Here is a 20,484-nt window from a genome sequence, read left to right as displayed (position 1 = left end):
TGATTATAATTTCTAAGATCTAGAATAAAATAGCTTTTAAACCCATTTTAATGTAAAATTAAAAGAAAGTTAACAGCAATGCCTAACCATTAGAGTAAAACAAAGATCAGAATGATGCCAATTCAAGCCACATTCTTCCAAGTTTGCTGTGACTTGCAATGCAATTTAGTCAACAAACTTGTTCAGAAGGAAGGGTAAGAAAACTATCTACAAAACAAGCTTTGTATCTTCGCGCCTCACAGGAACGACAAAAGGAACAGATTACATATACTGCTCAGCAGTATATACTGCTCAGGTATTTCCTCAATTACAAAGTTGCCATTGTTTGGTTTATTTTCTTTTAAAAGGAAAAATCTTGTTTAAAAATTAAGGGTTTATATTCCCCACGCATTTGAGAATATTTTTGTTGCATGTTCCAAGAAACACATTGCTGCTATCAAGTGCAACTGCAGGTGACCTCAGTGCACAAGAGCATCAAATCCAGGTTTTCTTTATTAAACGTTTCTTGTTTCAGGTTGTTTATGCTCATGTTCTAACAGCCACAGTGCTGCCAACAGCATAAATTCCTGAGGCTAAGAAAGTCTAGCTTTCAGCAAAGCACGAAATACAGCGATTAATGCTACAGACATAAGCACTGACAAAACGAAGACATAGAAGTTGGGATTTTGGGTTGTTTTGTTTTGTTTGTTTTTTTTTTAAAGAAGCCTTATCTCTCAGCTGGCACTCTTCACCAAGTCCGAGCTTTACAAACCCGGTTTCTGAGCGAAGTGCTGGAGAGCAATGAAACCATCCACCACTTTTCCACGGTTTGGTTATGTCAGGCGGGCGCTATAAGCGACTCGCAGCGTTCTTCTAAAGCCCCGGCTCCAGAGGCACTTTACCGGGCTTTTTTTCCTCCCCACACCAACACTACAGAAAAATCTGTGGCCACGTTAAATCAGTAGCAGCGTCAGGAGAGCTTCAGCTATTGTTGGCTGTAGTTTTGCTTCGTCTTTGGGAACTGCCTGGGGATGTCGAGGGGGAAGCGAGGCAGCGCCAGAGGCTGGAGCTGCTGCCTTCCCGGGGCTGCGAGCCTGACCCCGCGCCGCCAAGGGCTCCCGGCTGGCAGCCTGCACTTAAACACAACAAACCGAAACAAAACAAAAACTGGACACAAGAGAAAAAAAAAAAACAAAACAAAACAAAAAAAACCCAACGCAACCCAAAGCCTCGAGGAAGCGGCGCTCACCCTCCCCCGCGGTGTTTAACCCACTCGGCGGGGGCTCCTGCAACTTTTCCAGGCGGCCCCGGCCGGGCGCGGCGAACGGCCGCCCCTCGGGCCCCTGCCCGGCCAGACCCCCGCTGCGGGGGCTGCTCCCGCCCCCACCCAACAGGTGCCACCGACCCCCCCGGCCCGAGCGCGGCCGGGCCCGGCAGGGCTGAGAGCCGCCGCCCGAGGAGGAAGAGGTACGCGGAAGCTTTGACGCCTCACCGGGGTAGCGCTGCCCTCCGCCGCTCTCCTCATGCTGGGCCATGCCCAACCCGCCCCGCAGCTGCGGCGGGACTAGCAGGCGGCGGGCGGCTGCGGCGGGCGGTCCATGTCGCTCTCCGGTGCGGGCGGACGAGCGGCGGGTTCAGCGCAGGTGAGGCGGGGCGGCCGCCGCCCGCCGGGCGCCCTCTCCACGCGGCGCAGGGCCTCCCATGGCGCCCGCCCCCGCGGCGGCACGGCGCGGCGCACACCTGGCTGCGGGCGCGGCGGCGGACTCCGCCGGCGGGACAGGCGCCGGGCTCCTACCGGGACGCTCCGGTCCCCGCGGCACGGCCGCCTCCCGCCGCTCCCCCTCCCCAGCGCGGCGCTGGGAAGCGCCGCCCGCCGGGGAATGAGACGCCTGCGCGGTGGGGGGCGGCCGCTGGGCGCCGGGGCTGCGCGCCGGCCGCCATTTTGAATCGCCTCAGCGCACCCCGGGTGGGGGGCACGGCGGGGCGCGGCCGGGACGGCCGTGGAGGAGGCGGCGGCGGCGGTGGTGGTAGCGGTGGGGTGAGCGCGGCGGGCGGAGCGGGCTGAAGAGCGGCCGGGCTTGGCAGGGGTCGCCCGTTCAGAGCGGTTCCGTGCCCCCCGCTGGAGGGGAGCCGGTGTTCGGCTGCCGGGCGGCTGCGTTACTGCCCGTGGCAGTGTGAGAGACCGCGGGGAGCCCGTCAGCGGCGGGGCTCCCCTTGTGTTCCCGGCTGCTCTGAAGAGAAAAAACAAAAGTCAGTGGGGTTTTGCGTCTGGGCTGCGGAAGGTCTGGGGCATCAGGTTAAGGTGTTTCCTTACCTCTGTGCAACTGACCCGTAATGCCAAAGTGGAGGCTCAAGGATGGTAATGGCTATTCTAGCGTGTTTGATTTATCTTTCCATTCTCTTTATTTTCACCTGCCGTCGCAGAGTGCTCTCTTCTGGCGTTTGCATAGCGAACCCCGCGCACACCCCTTCTCCCTGCCGCCCCGCTGAGACCACGGGGTTGCGAGCAGTCGGGACCTCAGAGGAGCAGTACTCACGCTTTCCTGTATTTCGAATCGTTACTGCCTTTTTTTTTTTTTTTTTTCCCTTTCCTGCCAAGATCATATACGTTTTGCACCTAGACTCAGTGATCATGTGTCTGGAATGGTAATAAGATAAAAGTTGTTCCCCATCTTAACTGAAGGTGCAAGTACCAGCCTCTCATCACTTCACACCTACGTCTGCCCTGAAGCTGCAAGCGTCACTGCAGCAAATGCAGAAATACCTGAACTCCTGTTAATGTAATTGGCTCAATATCAGGAAGAGCAAAGCCATGATTATTCAAGTTTTGATATGGGCAAGTTACACCTGAATAAATTGCGAGAGGCTGAGGTAAACTTTTACAGAAGTACTTGCCACCGTGACCCCATTAACACCAGTTCCATGCTATCAAGATGAGAAGTAGGCACTGAAAACCTACCATCAACAAGAGTTACACCTCTGCAGATTTCTTCCTGTGACTGCATCAGAGACTGATAAATATCAACACCTACTCTGCTGGATTTCTAAGATGGGTATCAACATAAACCAATTAAGATTAGCACTAATTTCTCCATATCTTTCTTTGAAAATCACTGCTACCTCTGCAAGACAGTGTGCATGTTACTATTAAAAGAAGGTAAATAAGAACAAAACAGCTTTGAAGCACTAAGAAGTTGTTTATACACAGGAGACGTACTGCTTTGCAGCATATGCTGTCACTAATTCCTTTTTCAGTATTAACATTCGCCTCCTGGTTTTGAGAGTGGGAATCAAGTCTTCTCTTGGCACAACCAGAAGAGTGTATTGTCATGGCATCATCAAACTTGGGTCAAAATTGTTAGGTTCTTAGGGTAAATAACAACATGGAAATACACCATCATGAAATCTGTAAGTCTGCAGAGTGTCTCCCAAGGAAATAATGATACTCCCATCTTCATAATATTATTTAGGCTGAAGAAACTGTTATAAAATCCGCTGCAGGGAATCTTTCAGCACTAGCAGACTGTAAAGTCCAGCTGAAAGTTTCAAGTCACACAAGGAGTTTGGCACTTTTTGAGTCAGCACTTATTTAAGGATAGTATTTTGCCTAACAATCATAATACCTTTCAGATCCCATTCCAAGTGATTTATTTTAGTTGATTTTTTTCCATTTTCAACCCACAGATGACTCTTCCTATTCAGCTGGTAGGTTTTTAGATACCCACTCACAACAAAATCCATACTGTTCTTTGCACTGAAGAAACACAGAACAACTGGGGTCCCAGTGTGCTAGGTGGTGAAAAAATAGCAGGGTCAGCCTCAAAACGTTAACAGAAAATTACAGCCTAGTCAATATAAAAAGCCGACCTCTGTTGCATGTAAATGGCTACATACCTTGTGGAAAAGGCTAAACAGCATTTCTGGTGGCTGTGAGCTATTAGCAGAAGTTGAACTTTTGCATTAGCGGTTAGCATCAGTTCTGTTAAAGCCACTTCCACCCGAGATAACATGGTTTCTGTCAGCAAGTATTACGTATTATAAGGCCTCTGTATTGGTAAAAGCTTAAGGGCTGTGACTAAACACAGCGTCACACCATTAATTCTCATGGAAGCATGGAATGTCCTAATTACTAGAAGAAAACTGACCAGGTACTACCTACTACCAGGTATGGGAAGTATAAATGCCTAAGTGCAAAGGAGACCTTTAGCACCTTTGTTTTTCAGCTGTGCAAAATCTAATGTTCATCCAGAAGGGCACGCTGAGAAATCAAACTCTTTCTGTTTTAACAGATGGGTTGCAAGTAAATCCTGAAAAGCATGATAAGAAGTTAGTTGTGGTGCTTACTCAGCATGGTTATCATCAGTCCTCTGCCATTGATTCAGTCAGGTAAACCTGTAAAATAATTTTGTAAAAATTCTAGGGACAAAATCCTGATGTGTTGTTCAAGAGTGTCTTGCCTGTGGTTGTTGTGCAGAAATGAAGCACTACATAGAGCAGTCTCAAATTGCCAACTGATGTTCACTTACTGGGAAAAAAACATCTATGTGGTCTAATAATAGATCATTGCTAGAGATTTTAATTTTTTGAAAACATTCAATCCAAAGCTCCATCATACAAACTCATATTCATGCCAGCAGAATTCAATATGCTGATTTCATGGTTATTTTGCAAGAAAGCATGAAGAGTTTGCGCTGTGTTCTGTCTCACTGATTTCTCTGAAATGTACTACATATGAAAAAAGTATGCCAAGTAACAGTCCTTCATTTGATCCTTTAGAGTTAAGGAACAAGCGCAAGCTTCCCTCATGCTGCTTATGCCTGTAGATGTGGGAAATAATTTTCTGCTTAGCCTTTCAGTTCTGTTTTGAAGCTTCAGCAATTTTGGAATTGATACTTTTAATTTAAATGTTTTTAAGAACTACATGGGAACACCTAGATTCATTCATCAGAAGCCAAGTATGATGCAAGCAGCTTTCAGAGACAGCCAAACAGCTTCATTTGCATCAGCTGTGCAGCTCCCTATCCATCTTGAGGTTGGTAATTCTCTGTCACAAACTAGAAGACATTTCAGTACATATTTTTTTCTCTAGTTAACCAAAGATTTGCATGTTGTAAAGGTATTAAATCATTGAATATTTGAATACTAGCTGACTAACAGCTCCTGCCTCCATTAACCATCCATGTAATGTAAGGTAGTTTTAGCTCGCACAAGCAAAAGTGCAAGTGTACCAAGTAAGTGCAGCAAATACTGCATAATCTCTGTTACTGTCCATCATGCTAAGAAGCAGAAAAGTTCTCTTTGAAGGTAAGTATTAGAACAGAGATGAGACATTGATGTTTTTCCTCCTTGCTTTACAGAATTATTTGTATGTATGGTAAAGTAACTAACGCATGTTTGATGGTACAGAAGGCAACAATGAATAAATTCAGGTTTCTCCTGACTTGTAGCAATGATGATGATGATTTGATGAAAAATATCAATACCTCAGAAGCAAATGGTGATGTTTTTGACAAATGGAGAATACTATGCTTTTCATCACAAATTAATGTTGTTCTCACAAAACTAATATTTGTCTGTCTTTTGCACATCTGTGTTTGCTAGCAGTCCATTTCCAGCACAGGCATTCCGACTAGCAGTGCACTGTCTATGCACCAAATCATTTTAATAGGTTTGGGATGAATCGGCAACAGCTGGAGAACATGTCATTTCATTCTCCCAAAAGGCTGCCGCCTTCTATAGGAACTTAAACCTCATAAAGGATGAGGAAAATGAAGCCAGTGTGTAAGTACCATTACTGTTAACCCTTCTGTTACCACTGGGTAAGAGCAGACTTCTATGGTTTAAGGTTCCCCTCCATGAGCCAGCAAGAAAATGAAGAGCAGGAAAAGTCGGGGACAAAAGTGTGAGACTTTCCAGCACATTTGAATTTATATTATTAAAACATAATGCACATGACTTGATTGTTTCTATGTCTACATACTGTTTAGGAAAGATGAAATGAGTGATAAGGTGTGAAGGAGTAAGACTATACAAACTACAAATATTGCTGCTTGTATTAATAGCTCAGAACTGCAGAATCTTAAGTGCCCATAAATAACTGCTAACAGAATTTCCATCGTACTTCTGTTATGGGTCTTCACTCATCACTAAATCATACCAGAGAAGGAAAAAAGGTTTTTATTATGCCCAGCTGCATAATGAAATGTTGGGATGCTATAGCAGATTTACTCTCTTAGTCAAGCACAATTTAAATTACATTTCTAAAAGCAAATAGATTCATTCTGTAACACAAAAGGTATTGTATTCAGCAAGTGGTAACTTCCTAGTGGATCTCATTAGGAAAAAAAAAGTACTGCGTTAAAAATTAGTTGTTGTCTAGAACCGATAATGATGAATGAGTCTAAGTAACATTCAATTTGGGCAGATAACAGATCCAGTTATTATGTCTCTATGGATCTGCAGTGCTTCAAAGAATTTAATATTTTTGTATTGAATAAAATTATGAGAAAAATAGAGGAAAAATATTTTAGAAGCGTGAATGACAATTGAGACTGTTTGAAGACTTTGGTGTCGAATAGATAAGGGTTCCAGAGTCAAAAGACTATGGGCTAAAACCCCATTACAAAATGAAGACAAAAGCCAAACCAATACAAAAATTAGAAGTTAGGAAACTTAAGAAAAAATGTCAAGAGAAAAAGGGAAAAATCCTACCAAAAGGCTATTGGGAACAAAAAGGGTGCTAACAGTTCTTAATATTCATTATTCCATGAATAAAGTAAGTATGCAAAAAAGAAAAGTTCATTACCAATTTCTGTCCCGTATCCAGAAAGGATCAGGGTGGCCTACTGTAGCATGTAGGGATTACTGAGGTGAGTCACTCTTTGGACAATGGGCTTAAAACACACACAAGCTGTACTTTTTTCAAACACAAGTTTGTGATCAATAAAGGAAAAAATGTGCAAGTTTTAACATCCCAAAGGCAACCCAATGGTTTTCTCTGTGAACTATGAATCAGTTTAATAGCCCTTCTGGATATAAGCTGTTCCTGTGTGGGAAACAGGCTTCAGAGAAATCTGGAGATCCCTTAGTTCCTCATTTTTCTTGAGGCAGGATGTATGTAGCCAGGCCCACCATAATTTCTGACACATTTGTCTCATCTTTTCCTAAAAATCTCCAGTGTGGAGGTGGCACCCCTTTTTGAGGCAGTCTATTGTAGTGCTTATGTATTTGCCTTCAGTACTGCTACTATACTGTAGTGCCCTTTGCTCAGGCATTTCCATGGCTACAAACAAGAAAAGCACTGAAATGAAAATGAAAACATACTCATCTACACTTTAACAGGCTTGATTGTTTAGATTGATTTTAGAAGAAATTCAAGAATTTGAGACTGCTCAGTTCTGTGATACAAGGAGTTGCTACACTGACTGTGTCTTTTGTTTCCTTGTAGTGAGTAAAACTGATCTACACAGAACTGATGGCCAGTTAAGCCTTCCTCATTAAAAATTTCTACAATCTTTATATGAAAAGCAATTGTAGCAGCATTATATAGCTGTTACCGCTGTTAATAAAAGTGGCCCTGCATTGTACCGAGAGGGTAATAAGAAACTTACTACTGCTATTGCACCTTATGTTTTCAGATTAACTGGGTTCTGCAGTTGCAAATACATTACAGTGAGAGTTACGGTCCTTCCAGGACCTACACGCTGCCCTGCAGGAAGGCTGTCAGGTTGGAGAAGGCAGCGCACGTGGAACTCTCTCATCCTAGTTTCTGTCCTTGGTGCGTTCTTTATAGGTGAAGCTATACACAGTGATGGAGGGCAGGAAACCCAATGTTTTGTTTCTTGGCAGCATGTTGACCCAGTGCCAGCTCTGCAGCTTTGTTCTGCCTTTTAATTCCATTATCATCACATTGGAACACAGAGGTAGCTCATAAAATTTCTAAGCACTTGCATGTTACAATACATTTTAAGAGCAACTTGAACAATGGAAAAGAGATCTTGCTGTATAAAGCTAAAATGTATCAGTTAAGTCTCATTTGTCCCAAATGCCTGGAGTCTTGTTGCTACTAGTTTCACAGGTCATAAAAGAAAATTATGTAAGATGCCATATGTGAAAGGTAGATGAAAGATTCATTGGGGATAATAGTTAAATATGCTGGTCCCGGCAGGAAAAGAATGAGTTACTGTCAGGGAATCCTGGGAAGACTCCCAGAGCTGCAGTACCTGTCCATGTATTTTGAACGGCAGACAGCACTCCCGTGAAGTCATCGTTTGACATGCGTTTAAAGCCTGCCCCACCACTGACAGATGCAATTGCTGCCTAGGACTAGGCAGTGGTTTTTGCACAATAGCAGCGTTGTTTACATTGGAAACTAACTCTTTAGGATATGTGGAGTTAATATTGATTCAGACACAATAACTGAAAGGCCTGGCTGATTAAACAGAATTCTTAACAAGCATCATCTGTAAACACAATGAAAATATACTCCTGCTGCTACATTTAAGAAATAATTAAAAATAATTTATGCCTTTGAAAGTTTTCAGTACCAAGTTTAAAGCCTGCTAGATACTTACAAACAAAAGTATTCAGCCACAGGCCTTACAGAGCAACTATTTTCCATTATTTCCCAAGGGTGTATTTACATACTGTTTTCATTGCACTTCTGATTTAGGGGAGTCAGAATCATTCTGCATGGAATCCCAAGTCACTGTGGCTGTAAACTTACAGCAACATAATGCACGTGTCTCCACCAAGCTGAGTGTGAGCTGTGGAAAATTGAGTCTTTTTTTTTCCTTTTTATAAAAGGATGTCCGGCCATGGAGTTCATAGTGTGTATTTTCTTGTCACAGATGCAGTTTTCCTAAAAGTAGAAGTAAGATACTAACCATTTGATGGCTGAACACAAATTGAAAGCAGAAATAAATATCTGCTATGTTAGATCCCACAGCTAGATAAAAGTTCTTTAACTGTTATGTGAGAGAGGGTCTGGGTTTGCTTGGGTTTTAAATTTATTTTTTTTTTAAAGGGGTCTCATGTTCTCTAAACGTGAAGTTGTCATTACAAATTTATTTTTGGAATGACAGTATGATATAGTCTACAGAAATAATTAAGTGGGGCCTAAGCTTATTTTGTTTGCTTGTCTTCCTTTTTTCTAAAGAACACATGCAGTGTATTTCACTTTCCTCCCTGGTATTGAAAACAAATAAAAAAATAGACTAAAACACTGTAGCACTGAAAAGGACTTCCAAATTAGATACCTCCTGCTATCTCTCCAGAATGTTTAATGCTTGACTGCCATGTTGTACCTAAGTTTTATATATGTTAGCCAAAGAAAATGAACACACACGCCATCCAATTGTCCTTTTATATTTTTATTCGGTGTTAAGTAACTCCACAAGAAAACAAAATCAGTTACTCTGGTGTACGTGAAATCAGAACAATACAACCACTTGAAGCAAAAAGTAGAAACAAATTTCAGCCCAGGAATGGAAAACTGATACTTCAGTGCTATGGATATGCAATGCGCTTCATACCACAGTGCGGTTCAGCGTATGCCAACCTTTAATGCTTTTGTTGTTGTTGTTGTGTGTGTTTCTATCCATACAGAAAAACTAAAAACCACACTTCAACTCTTACTGAAAGCTTTAGAGCTTTAGCCATTAAACTATGAAAACAAGTAAAGACAATTTGTTATTGCCCAAGCTCAATATAAGATTTCGTTTTCCCCAAAGGTGCTGGAATTATTACATGCCACAATGTAACTATGAGCAACACCTTTGTTATTTTTGAGCCCTTTCTTACCAAAGAAGCAGCTCTAGCCAAAATTAACTGAGCTGAAGTTTGTGTTTGAAATATGTCCATTTGGTCATTTCTTGTTCTCAAATGAAGTTCTATTCCATTCTTCACTGTAGTGATTTGAAGAATTTGTGTGTAAAGTTCTTTTTTACTTTCATGTTACAGTTAACTAGTTCTCAGTGCAGGTGCTAAACAACCTCTCAAGGAAGCTCCAGAAGAAAGTAAAATATACAAAAATCTATCCAAAGTCTGCAAATAAATTAAGAAAAGAAACTGTAAAGTGTCAAAAATTTGCCGTATGAATACAAGCCCTAAAACATAGTCTATGAGGAGGACCGAAAGAAAGTCCCTGGGTAAGGACAAACCAAGCCAATTTGAAGTAAGGATCTCAACAAAAGTGTTGCACAAAGAATGGCACGGTTTTCCAACCATGTATTTCAATTCTTACATTATCAATTGAGTGAAGGCAACAAAACCCAGTTACTCAGAAAACCTTTCTAGCACAGAACATATTTCAAAGGCAGTTCAGCTCTCATTTCAAACGGCCACGGTTCTCATGAGGTTTATTGCCTGTCAAAATTAATGGTTAAGCTTTTCAAGTCAGTATTGGACTTTCTGCACTTCCTGATGTTAAAGACATGCTGCTATTGTATAGACTAGTTAGTTGTTGTTGTTTAAACTGAGTTGGTAAAAACTTAGGATGTTTAGTTTTGCAAATATTGCTCCTCCTGGCTTATACATTTTGCATAATGTGTTAAAAGCACAAGGAGTTGATAGTCTTGTACAGATGCAACTTGACAATGTATTGACTAAGTTAACAAAATAAAATTTAAAAGCAAGTCACATAAAGCAACAATCACTACTGCAATCACACATGTATGTTGTAAGTCATCACCTTCCCTACCCCCACCCACCACACACATAACTTGCCCCACACATTCTCTCAGAAACACAAAATGAACTACGAGATTTACTAAATTACAGCCACAACAGCAGCTAACTGCAGCAGCCACAGGATTTCTTTCAAGTGAAGCACTGACCCTTTGCGTTTAAAACATTGAACACTCTGAGCATTTTAAGATAAGTTTCAGTCATTCAGGCTCAAGTTCAGTACAGGATGCTTTTGCAGGTTACATGAATGCCATCATCTGCAACAAGACAACGTTCTCATTCCTCGCCACAAAATTCACAACAATCCACACATCACCCCAGTGGTTTATTATTTTTGGTGTTACTTTTTAAACTTCTGCCCTGCATTGGCAAGTTGCTAAAAAGGACAAAAAAAAAAAAAAAAAGAAAGAAAAAAAAAAAGGGAAAATAAAAGCCCACATTGCCTCCATACCTACAAAAAATCCTTGGCTTCTCCAGTTAGCAAAAATACAAACCATGGTATCTTCAGTGTTGGTTTGTGGGAGGGGGGAATCATAGGATAGAAAACACAGTTTCTGTAAGTCTCTAAAGCACAACCCTGTTGTTCCTACTTCAAAGTTATGAGATTTACTGAATGAAGACTGGACAAGTCATTCATGCTTTTCTCCTGCATTCAGAAAGGCACTGATAGATTACAGTGTTAAGTATTTATCTCCCAGTTCTTAAAGAACAAAGCCTAATGTGCAGAAAGCTGAAGTCTCTGAATAGCAGAAGTAGTTGTAGACACTGCGATGCTAAGAAGATAGTAATAGTGGTAGGGCTACAGTTACGAATGAAAATAACTGCAATTAAGATGCAAAAAAGCAGTGGTACTACTAAGACAAGCACATGCACATCCATTCTTGATTTGACAACACAATCTAGTCTAGTTCAAATAGCCAAGAATTTAACAGTTTTTTGGGGGGAAAAAGAAAAATCTTCAACAGGACAGCTGTGTCCTCATCTATAAAATAAGCAAGAAGAGAAAGATAAATACACATCTGAATCCATTAACTGAAGAAGAAACTCAAGTTGTTGTTTTAGAGCTACAGACCCTCAAGAAGGATAGTTTTCCATCTCATGTTACTTTTAAATCATCTGTTCTACGCTGCAGTTTTTATAGTTGAGTTCGAGAAAAAAGCTCCTCCTCACACGGATCAGCCCATTCACTTCCACCTTCTGAGGCTGTGTCTTCAGAGCTGGAGCTATCACTGGAGTAGATCTTCTTCCTGAAGCCATTTGGTTTTGCCTCAGCATTTATATCATCTGCACATCTTGCTTCATAAACAGAAGAAACCTAAGGATTTAAACTGACAGTGTTGATGGGGAACAATACAGAACACGCTTGCTTTTTTCTGGGCTGGGAGGTTATATAGGTTTGCAGCTGTTCAAGAGAGATGACACAACTATGGGGCAAGTCCTCCTCTTTCCTGACTTAGTCCACTATGTAGAAAGGACTGCAGAACAGCAGGGAAAAAAGGCAGGGCTTTTATTATTTTTTCCTATTCCTTGATTTTAGGACTTGTAAAAAACAGCAAGAGGATCAAAAGTGAACTCAGCTGGAATGTGTTCCTATCACAGCTCACGTTAGAAGATTACTGTACAAGTTATCTCTAAATTTGGTAGTAAGTATTAAATATCAAGAAAACACAGCACAAATCTGACTAAGCTTCAAGCAAACCCAATATATTTTCAGCTGGATCAATAAAGCTGTAGCAAGCATGTCATGGTGCATGTTCAAGTGCTATCATCACTATAAAGTTTAAATCAGTAAGTGCATGTGTACACACAATTTTTTCCATACAGAAAAAAATCAGGGTTTTTTTTTGCTTGTAAGCAGGACAGAATTCAGCATACATTGTGTTTATGCCTTTAATTACTGGTCCTTTCTGCCTTCATGGTGCACATCAGCCCACTCTATGCTTACTGAAATTAAAAGTTGAGGAAAAGAAGTCTCATGTTTAACACACAGGACAAACAAAAGTGAAGCATTCCCAAAGGAAACTGAGTACGCTTAACTACCAGAAGTACAACCATCTGAAGTACAACACTATGAGGAATTTTCAGAAGAATGCTCAAGACACAGAGGAGATTAAAAAAAAAAAAAAAAGTAAAGAAAAGCTTTTGAAAGAAAAGCTTTCGAAGGTTTTCATAGGAATTTCATTTGAGGCCAGACTGAAAACTGTGATGAAAGGAAAGAAGTAGTAGCACACCCTTACAAAAGAAGCAAAAAACTCCTCCCCCAAACCAATGACAAACTTACCATATTAAAATCTAAAAGATGTTCATCATCATTGGATATTTCCTTTACATCTGCAAATTCTCCTACACCATTCTCTCCCTTGGCATTTGTATAACACTCTGTGTTTGTAAGGTGTTTCAGAGGAAAAAGGAAAAAAACAAAAAACCAGAATTGAGGAATACTATTATTTTACATAGAGAAGTATTCTTGAAATTCACATTCTAGGCCATGTAAACTCTGTGCCTGTGGAGGATTTTACAGCCTGACATCCTTAAAAGAGATAAGCATAATACCTTACAGAAGTTTCATCAATCTTACCTGGATAATCAAATAATAAAAAAAGAAGCTACTTAGTTAATGAAAACATCTAAAATAGTAAGGTACAAAGAGCAAGAATTACTTTTTAATCATAAATGCTTCAGTACTTCGGATACTGTACAGTGTTCCAAATCTTATTTCTATACCCATATAAAATATTCTACAACAGCAGCCTGATCCTGACTGCAGCTCAAAAAAACAAGTTGACATGAATGGCTGTGGTTTTTACTTACCAGAGTAAACTTCCATATATAACAGCATGCATCATATAAATATATATGGAACACATGCATCAATATCCATATATAAAAAATACCCATACATAAAACTGGATACAGCTAAAGATTTGTGAAACGATAAATTAGCTCTGAGGATAAAGCTCTGGTTTTGTTAAACTAAATCTAGAAGAGGAAATCCTGGAACTATTCTGCTTCACAGAAATTCTGCCACTGCATCAAGCAGGTTCTGGACTTCACAGTATTTTATACTGTGTATTCTGTCTTCCTCTGACGAAGTAAGGTGGTGACACACTTGCAGAGTTATGCAGGTTCACCAGCAGATGTCAGCAAAAAGATTACACAATTCACAGAACTTCAGGGATTACTCTCTAAAACAGGTACTCAAGAGCGTGAGTCACTGCATTTGCTATTAGACCAGTAACATCTCTGCAATTGTCACTGTGAAAAAACACTCCACAGCTTTACGAAAGGACACTAAATATCTTTACTTTGTAAATACTGAGGTTTTTTCTAATATGGGAGGTTCTGTGACCGATCCAGGAGGTAAACCTAAGTCCTGTAGGTATCAATCTATTCTCAAACTGTGCAAACACTATTTCTACAGTTGGGAGTGAAGTAAATTAAGATGTTCTTGAAAGTAATCCAAACTGTCCTAAACACCAAAGTAAGGGCATTTAGGCACCAAGAACATCGTTTAGTTGGTTGCACTTCAAGGTGCATGCCAAAATAGTTCACTAATAATTACTGGCCAATTTACTTCCAGATTATTAAGGAACCAGGTCTCTGATCAAAAGTTTTTTGCACTGCACCTCTACCAACAAAAAGCATCAGATAGCCTGTCAATCCGGTGTGCAGAATGTTGTTATTTAGCTTCTTGCCTTTTCTCCAGAAAAGGTAAACTGGTACGCAGGCAAAACCAAGCTGTCTTTAATTCTTGCTTGTCCAGTGAAAACCTGGGCTTGGGCCAGGTGTCAGATGCTATGAAATCTTAGGTGGCAACAGAATGCTGGAAGCACACCTGCTTCCACTTGCAAGCAGCCTGCCTACCAAGACTGGACTCAATCTGTGTGTGGGATAGAAAAATTCCCAGATTGTCACTGAGAAAGGAACGGCCAAGAAGCAAATCCCTTGTCTTCCCATCTTGACAGAAACTGCACACATTCACTGAGTAACTGGCATATTATTTATGCAAACTCCTAAAAGGTAATTATGTTTTCACATTCTTACAGAATTAGCTATGTAGTATTACACAGGTTGAAGCATGTTCAAAAATGTAATAAAGTATTTTCGAAGTCAGACATTAACATTCTATTTACTTAATTCCAGGCTCTGGAATTAGGTAAATTTGCATACATTTTAAGACTATTTTAAAAGCACTTTCATTTAAAAACTACTTAAAGGATGTTAGAGATCTCTTACAAATGTAACTGAAGCATCCCAGTTCTCTCTCGGGTAAGAGAACTCACTGTGGAAGTTTACTGGTTGTTTTTAAATACAGATAGTAGTTCCAATTCACCTGCAGCACTTCCAGTCTGCAACAAAAAGCATTTCATTCCAACGCAGGTGCAACAGCAAGGTAGTTCGAACAGGCATAGCTTCTTACCTTCACACTGTGATGCAGGAAAAAGGGGAGAATAGAGCGCCTTTTCCCACCAGCATTGCTTTTCCTGGCTGCCACTCATTCTCTGCAGATTAGTATTCAATATAGGAAAGCGTTTAGACAATAATCATGCTTCATTATGCCATAAATAATATACTTACATGTAAAGGAGGAAACTGGTATTACAACCAATTTGCTAGGTTTTACAGGTCACACCAATTTCTAATACTAATCGGAAAGGACTGTCAAAACTACAACAGCAAATCCATTATCTGAACTCTCATAGGCAATATGAGCTCTACGCAGGGGCTCATACTTTGCCCACATACAGCTGTATAAATCCAGAGCAAAAAGATTAATTCCAGCACTACACTTTATAACCTAACTACAAAACAAGAGAACATTGAAACAACATTAGTCAACATGACAAACAGTTCAGTGCAAAACAAAACAGAAAACAAGGCAAACAGGCAACAAAATTTTATGTTTGAAGTCATCAACGGGATAACATAAAATTAAACTAGAGAATTAATGTGTCAACATGAGGAAAAACTGCTTATAAGGATTAATAATGTCTTTATGCCAAAAACAATCTCAATCTACTCACTAAAAATGCCTAAATACTCCCTTCCCACCCTATTTTAAAACCTGAGAACATTTAAGGATGGAAAATTAATGAACCTCCTTAAAGTTCCTCCTTAAGCTATTGCAGAACCACACACCTATAGAACCTAGACTTAGAAACACTTATTACTTAATAAAGAGAAGTCCCTCTCAAAGCAAATGAGCAACCCAAGAGTGCTGTATTCAGAAGCATGTGCTAGATTGAACTTTTTATTGTGGAAATTCTGCTATAATGAACATTGAACTTATCCATGCTGGTTTCCTCTCATAACACCAAGGAACAGTCCTTTCGGAACCACCCTCCAAAAGCTCAAACCCCAGCTCCAGAAAAGGGAGTTCTTCAAAAGTTAAACCATAGAAGGAAGGAAAGCTCAAGGGTATTTGAAGCAGGACTTAATTAAAATGTGCATTTACAAATAAATTCAGTCATGGAAGCCTCACTCTGCTGCTGACTATAGATAGAGGCATCTAAACTCCACAGGCACAGTGCTTTATTAACTTCAAAGTTTCTCACGTTGCTGGTGTCACGTCTGCGCACCTGATAAGCTGGATGATCCACAGCAAGTCACAAGCAAAGCCAGCTTGAGTCTGGCAGGGTGTAACAAGCTACAGCAGTCCTGCTACCCAGGCTAAGTCACCGCCAGAGCCTACATATCTGCTTCAGGATGGCTCAGTGGCTGAACTGATGCTGGCTGCAGGCTGCCTCAGCTCCTGTGTCCTTCCACCACTGCCTCAACACCAGAAGACTTGGAGAAAGCCAGAGACACATCTCCTAGCTGAATGCAGAAACAGCTCAGCAGGACTTCAGTGCGAGCTCAGAGCTGGACCTCTTGCCGTACACTGACCCTCATAGAATGACATGTGTTACTTTAAACCAGCATTAAGGTCAGATGTGTAAAGCAAAATGATAAACGTAAAAAGACCCGCTATCCATACTAAAGCCATCTGATCGTTTCATTTGGGAGGAGATGGAGGATACAAGCTGATGTCCATTTATACATTCACTGAAAAAACACCATTTTTTCCTACGGTTGCTTAGATGTTTACTATAAATGCACAGTATGTCATCATAAAAAATTCTGTGAATTAAATACTCCTAATTAATAAATATGAAATGCCATACCAGAACAGTACCACGACTCGACCTTCCTTTGATGGTGTTCTTCCCCCTTTAAAATGGCATTTTCAATTTATGTCTCCTCCCCCCTCACACATACTTACATATACTTCCAGTGTCCTATGAACATTTTTATTAAATTTTCCAGCTGCCTATCTAAATAGCTATTACGCTCAATGGTACTGGTATTAGAAGTTGCAAGTGGAAGTCACTCCTCTTTGGAACTATTCATATTTATTTGAGCTGTACTTAAAAATAAAGGTCAAAGACAATAATGCAAAACCTACTGCAATGCTGTTTCACTCCCAGACTGATGGATTTCCTTTCTTGCTTTACAGCTAGGCATATGGTAACTGAGGCTTCTGTTGGAGCCCCTGGTTGAGGTGATGCAAGATCACTCAAGGACTTCAGCATTCACAAGCATAAACACTGCCGTAATGTTACCGTTATGCAAGATTCTCCTGCCCCAAGTCCTGACTGATTTAAACCACAACTGTCTATGAATTTTAAGTAGTACTTGTGCAGTTACATACAGAAACTAAAACTCCAATTCTGCTTCTGTCCCCTTATTACCTCTCCCATACTGAGAGCTAAGCCAACAGCAGAAAAAAGTATTGTTAATGTTTGCTATTGTTTGCATAAGAGTTTGAAAGACTGAATTAGTTTCAAAACTTCAAGTAGCATTTATGTCTTTCATTGGCATCTAGCTCACATTTGTTCCTTCCAACATCAATTTATGTCTGTCTTCTCAATCTTCCTAAGAACTTCATACAACAGCAGGGCTGTCCACTTGGGCCTTTCATCCAAAATTTCACATGAAAAGAACAACCATTCCTTGCAAACATCAGTAAAAATACTTCCTAAAGGAATAAAAGCAAGTATTAGGTTTTTTCCAACTAAAAAAAAAATCTACTGCTGCTTCAAAGATCAAATTACAGTGCAACAACTCTGTAATCTAGCTGGAGTAAAGTAGCTAACATGAAGGAGAAATTTTGTGAGTGTAGGTGGATAATGACCATATTAAACAGCGTATTTGATCTCCAGCGTAACAACGGAAAAGCAATTCAGTGTTTTAAGGATACAACTGAAAAAAAAGAAAACAAGCAGAGAAGTGAAAGATGTTTCCTGCACCGTGAACGGTATTTCCTACAGCCAATGGGATTTTTCCTCTTCCACTCACACAAATATTTGAAATAAAGCAGCCAAGGAAGACTACTGTTCTACACCGTTTTATTGTATTGCTGCTTTCTTCAGAAGACTGCTATTGACAGCAAAACCAAATTCATTAGCTGATGAAGCCATACTATGAGAACGCAGCAGAATATCATATTATATCGATTTGGGGAAAAGGACAAGCTGCTTTGGTGAATACATTTCAGACTGGGTAGACGGGCCTAGCAGAATGAATGCCCAGGAGGAGCACTTTACTCTTTTGCTTATTTTGCTTGCGTAAAGTGTTCCATACTCACTACAGCAAGGGATGTATCCAACGCCATGGTTTTCAGCTGTGAACAGTAGGCACCCTGAAAACAGCACATTTGAGCGGTACTGTTAAGTTAGCTGACAGAGCTGAAATTCTGCAGTTTCTGTGTGACAAGATACTATGCCAGCTTTTAGGACCATCTTTGACAGAGGCATTTAGGCAGGTGAGGAAACAAGGGCTACCAAAGTTGGGAAAGACCAGGTCTAGAAGTATGAAACCAGAATTCAAGGAGAAAGACCCAGTCATATAATAAAGTGATAAACCTGGTACTGTCACATCTGCAATATGAGGTGTGATTACCTGAATGATAAATGCTGTGATGGAAAAGCCAAGGAACAAAAGGTAAGAGAAATCTGGAAGGGGCAGGAGGGTGGGGTTCCTTCCCCCTCTTCTTATGTATACAAGTGTATTAAAAGGCAAGTTCATATTGATACATTTTTTTTTAAAAAAACACCACCACAAAAAAACTCAAAAACAGGAACCCCAAAGCATATTTTTTAAAATATTTTGTTAAGTATGTTTAAAAAAAAAGAATACCTTTCTCTTCAGATAAAAGCTTGATTGCTCATACAAGTAGTTCATTAGGAATTTATTTTATTCTTTCTTCTTGGCCGAAAATAACAGATAGTTTTATTTTGCAACCTCACATAAATTTCTCTGAGAGCAGTTAGGAATATGCAACACAGTTTCCTCTACCAAGAAAGGTATAAGATGTGCTTAAAAAAAATCTTACTTTATCAACACTCTGCATAGGGGGAAATATTAGTGTGATTATTTTTTTTTCTGTTCCTCAGCTAACAATTTTGTATGAGTTGGACATAATTTTTATTAATTTCCTTGCTTCCATCACAGGTTTTTCCCTACAGTTACAGATAAAAGTCCACAGCAAGTTCATATGGAAGATTAGTCATTTGCTAGTTAGAAATGTTGCATTGGTCAGAACTTTATTCTTCAAGCAAAATTTCTGCAAAACGTATTCTCAGAGCTGGGGTCTACAATTTTAAGGACCATCTGCCTGAGGATCTCAAAAAGAGGGCACTTCCAGTATTTTATGAAAAAAAAATATTTAATTTTCCAGCTACCCATCTAAATAGTTATTATATCTCATCTAAATTGATATGCCTTTCAGAATAGACTATTCGGGCATTAGATACTCAATGCTGGTGTTTTCTAATTAGTATTTCTCCTCTATCAGAATGCATGCTGACAAGGATTGAGGCAGTGACTAGAGTTTTGCAGAATCTGAAGAGAATAATGACTAAAGACTCATAAGTTCTGAGTATTATTTGAAGTGTTACACTTAACAGTTTCATAACCAATCACAGAAAAAAGTCATATTAATCTGTAAGTACAGATTTCCTTGAATCTGCTCTGCAGCCACTATCAGAAAGAATACAGGAAACTCACGAATAATTCAGAAGTCAAAGCAGCAATAAAACCATTGAGACTCCTTCCAAAAGATCCGTTTGTAATTTTAGTTCACCTGCTATCCAGGGAAGATACATCTGGCTCAAGAAGCTAGTCACAAATGAACAAAGGGAGTAGAGTCTAGACTTTATATTCTTAAAACCTACTTGGCAGTCACCTAATTCTCAAATTTCACTGAAAATGTATGTGTAAGGGATGCTGTAAGATCATCTAGTCTACTCTTGCACAAAGCTGTTATCAGCTAAAATACACTATTCCTACACTCTAAATCTCTTCAAGACAGAATTTCTATTGCTTCCCTAAAAATAACTGATCTCCACAGTAAGTAATTTTCTGGTTAGAATTCTTATTCAATTTCCCTTGCTGTGATTTAAGGTCGTTACATTCACTTCCTTTGTGTTTACCAGAGCCTACAGAAAAACACAGCTTTTTCCTTATTTCCTGTAACTATCAACGTGGCTTCTGCAAAACTTCTGGGTTCTTCCTCAAGTTTCTCTTGTTTTGAGATAAAATAACCCCAGTTCCTTCGCTCTGTTTTCAAAAGTAGTGATACTTGTGTTGCTCTCCTCAGGACATGTTTCCTGATGCCTACAAAATCATGCGACCTGAACAAGAGAAGCAGTTAGTTTTCCTTTTGCACTAAGGAACTTAAAGAAAATAAATTACCAGAGCTCACTGAGCACTGTTCAGTTATCGGAGGATTTTTTCCAAGCCTCATTGCTACCCATAATCTATAATGATCATATTAAA

At 40.2% G+C, this 20,484-nt stretch overlaps 2 protein-coding genes and 1 long non-coding RNA gene across 8 annotated transcripts in view; 1 reads left to right on the top strand and 2 right to left on the bottom strand.

Moving 5' to 3' along the window:
• The window catches only part of TBC1D14 (TBC1 domain family member 14), a 70,492-nt gene extending 68,682 nt beyond the window's left edge, over window positions 1–1,810 (bottom strand). The window contains exon 1 of the mRNA XM_037385397.1: window positions 1,472–1,810. Within this exon, the coding sequence (XP_037241294.1) occupies window positions 1,472–1,514 (43 nt within the window). The 5' untranslated portion in view covers window positions 1,515–1,810. The remainder of the gene's footprint in view (window positions 1–1,471) is intronic.
• Window positions 1,811–1,965: 155 nt separating this feature from the next.
• Window positions 1,966–11,069, top strand: LOC119146967. The gene is made up of 2 exons (XR_005103905.1): window positions 1,966–5,011; window positions 7,617–11,069. It is a non-coding gene; the product is annotated as an uncharacterized LOC119146967 (long non-coding RNA).
• The window catches only part of KIAA0232 (KIAA0232 ortholog), a 72,274-nt gene continuing 61,124 nt past the window's right edge, over window positions 9,335–20,484 (bottom strand). For 5 of the 6 annotated variants that reach the window (XM_037385328.1, XM_037385353.1, XM_037385363.1 and 2 more), the window contains 3 exons: window positions 15,086–15,167; window positions 12,947–13,044; window positions 9,335–11,980 (listed from right to left, as the gene is read on the bottom strand). In XM_037385328.1, coding sequence (XP_037241225.1) covers window positions 11,801–11,980; window positions 12,947–13,044; window positions 15,086–15,167 — 360 coding nt within the window. In that variant the 3' untranslated portion in view covers window positions 9,335–11,800. Of the gene's footprint in view, window positions 13,045–15,085; window positions 15,168–20,484 lie in introns of all 6 variants that reach the window. The other variant, XM_037385345.1, reaches the window with a different exon arrangement.

The sequence above is a fragment of the Falco rusticolus genome, chromosome 1 (genome assembly GCF_015220075.1).
Source record: "Falco rusticolus isolate bFalRus1 chromosome 1, bFalRus1.pri, whole genome shotgun sequence".
Lineage (NCBI taxonomy): Eukaryota > Metazoa > Chordata > Aves > Falconiformes > Falconidae > Falco > Falco rusticolus.
The sequence above is the reverse complement of the archived record's forward strand: the minus strand, read 5'-3'. Positions and strand labels throughout refer to the sequence as shown.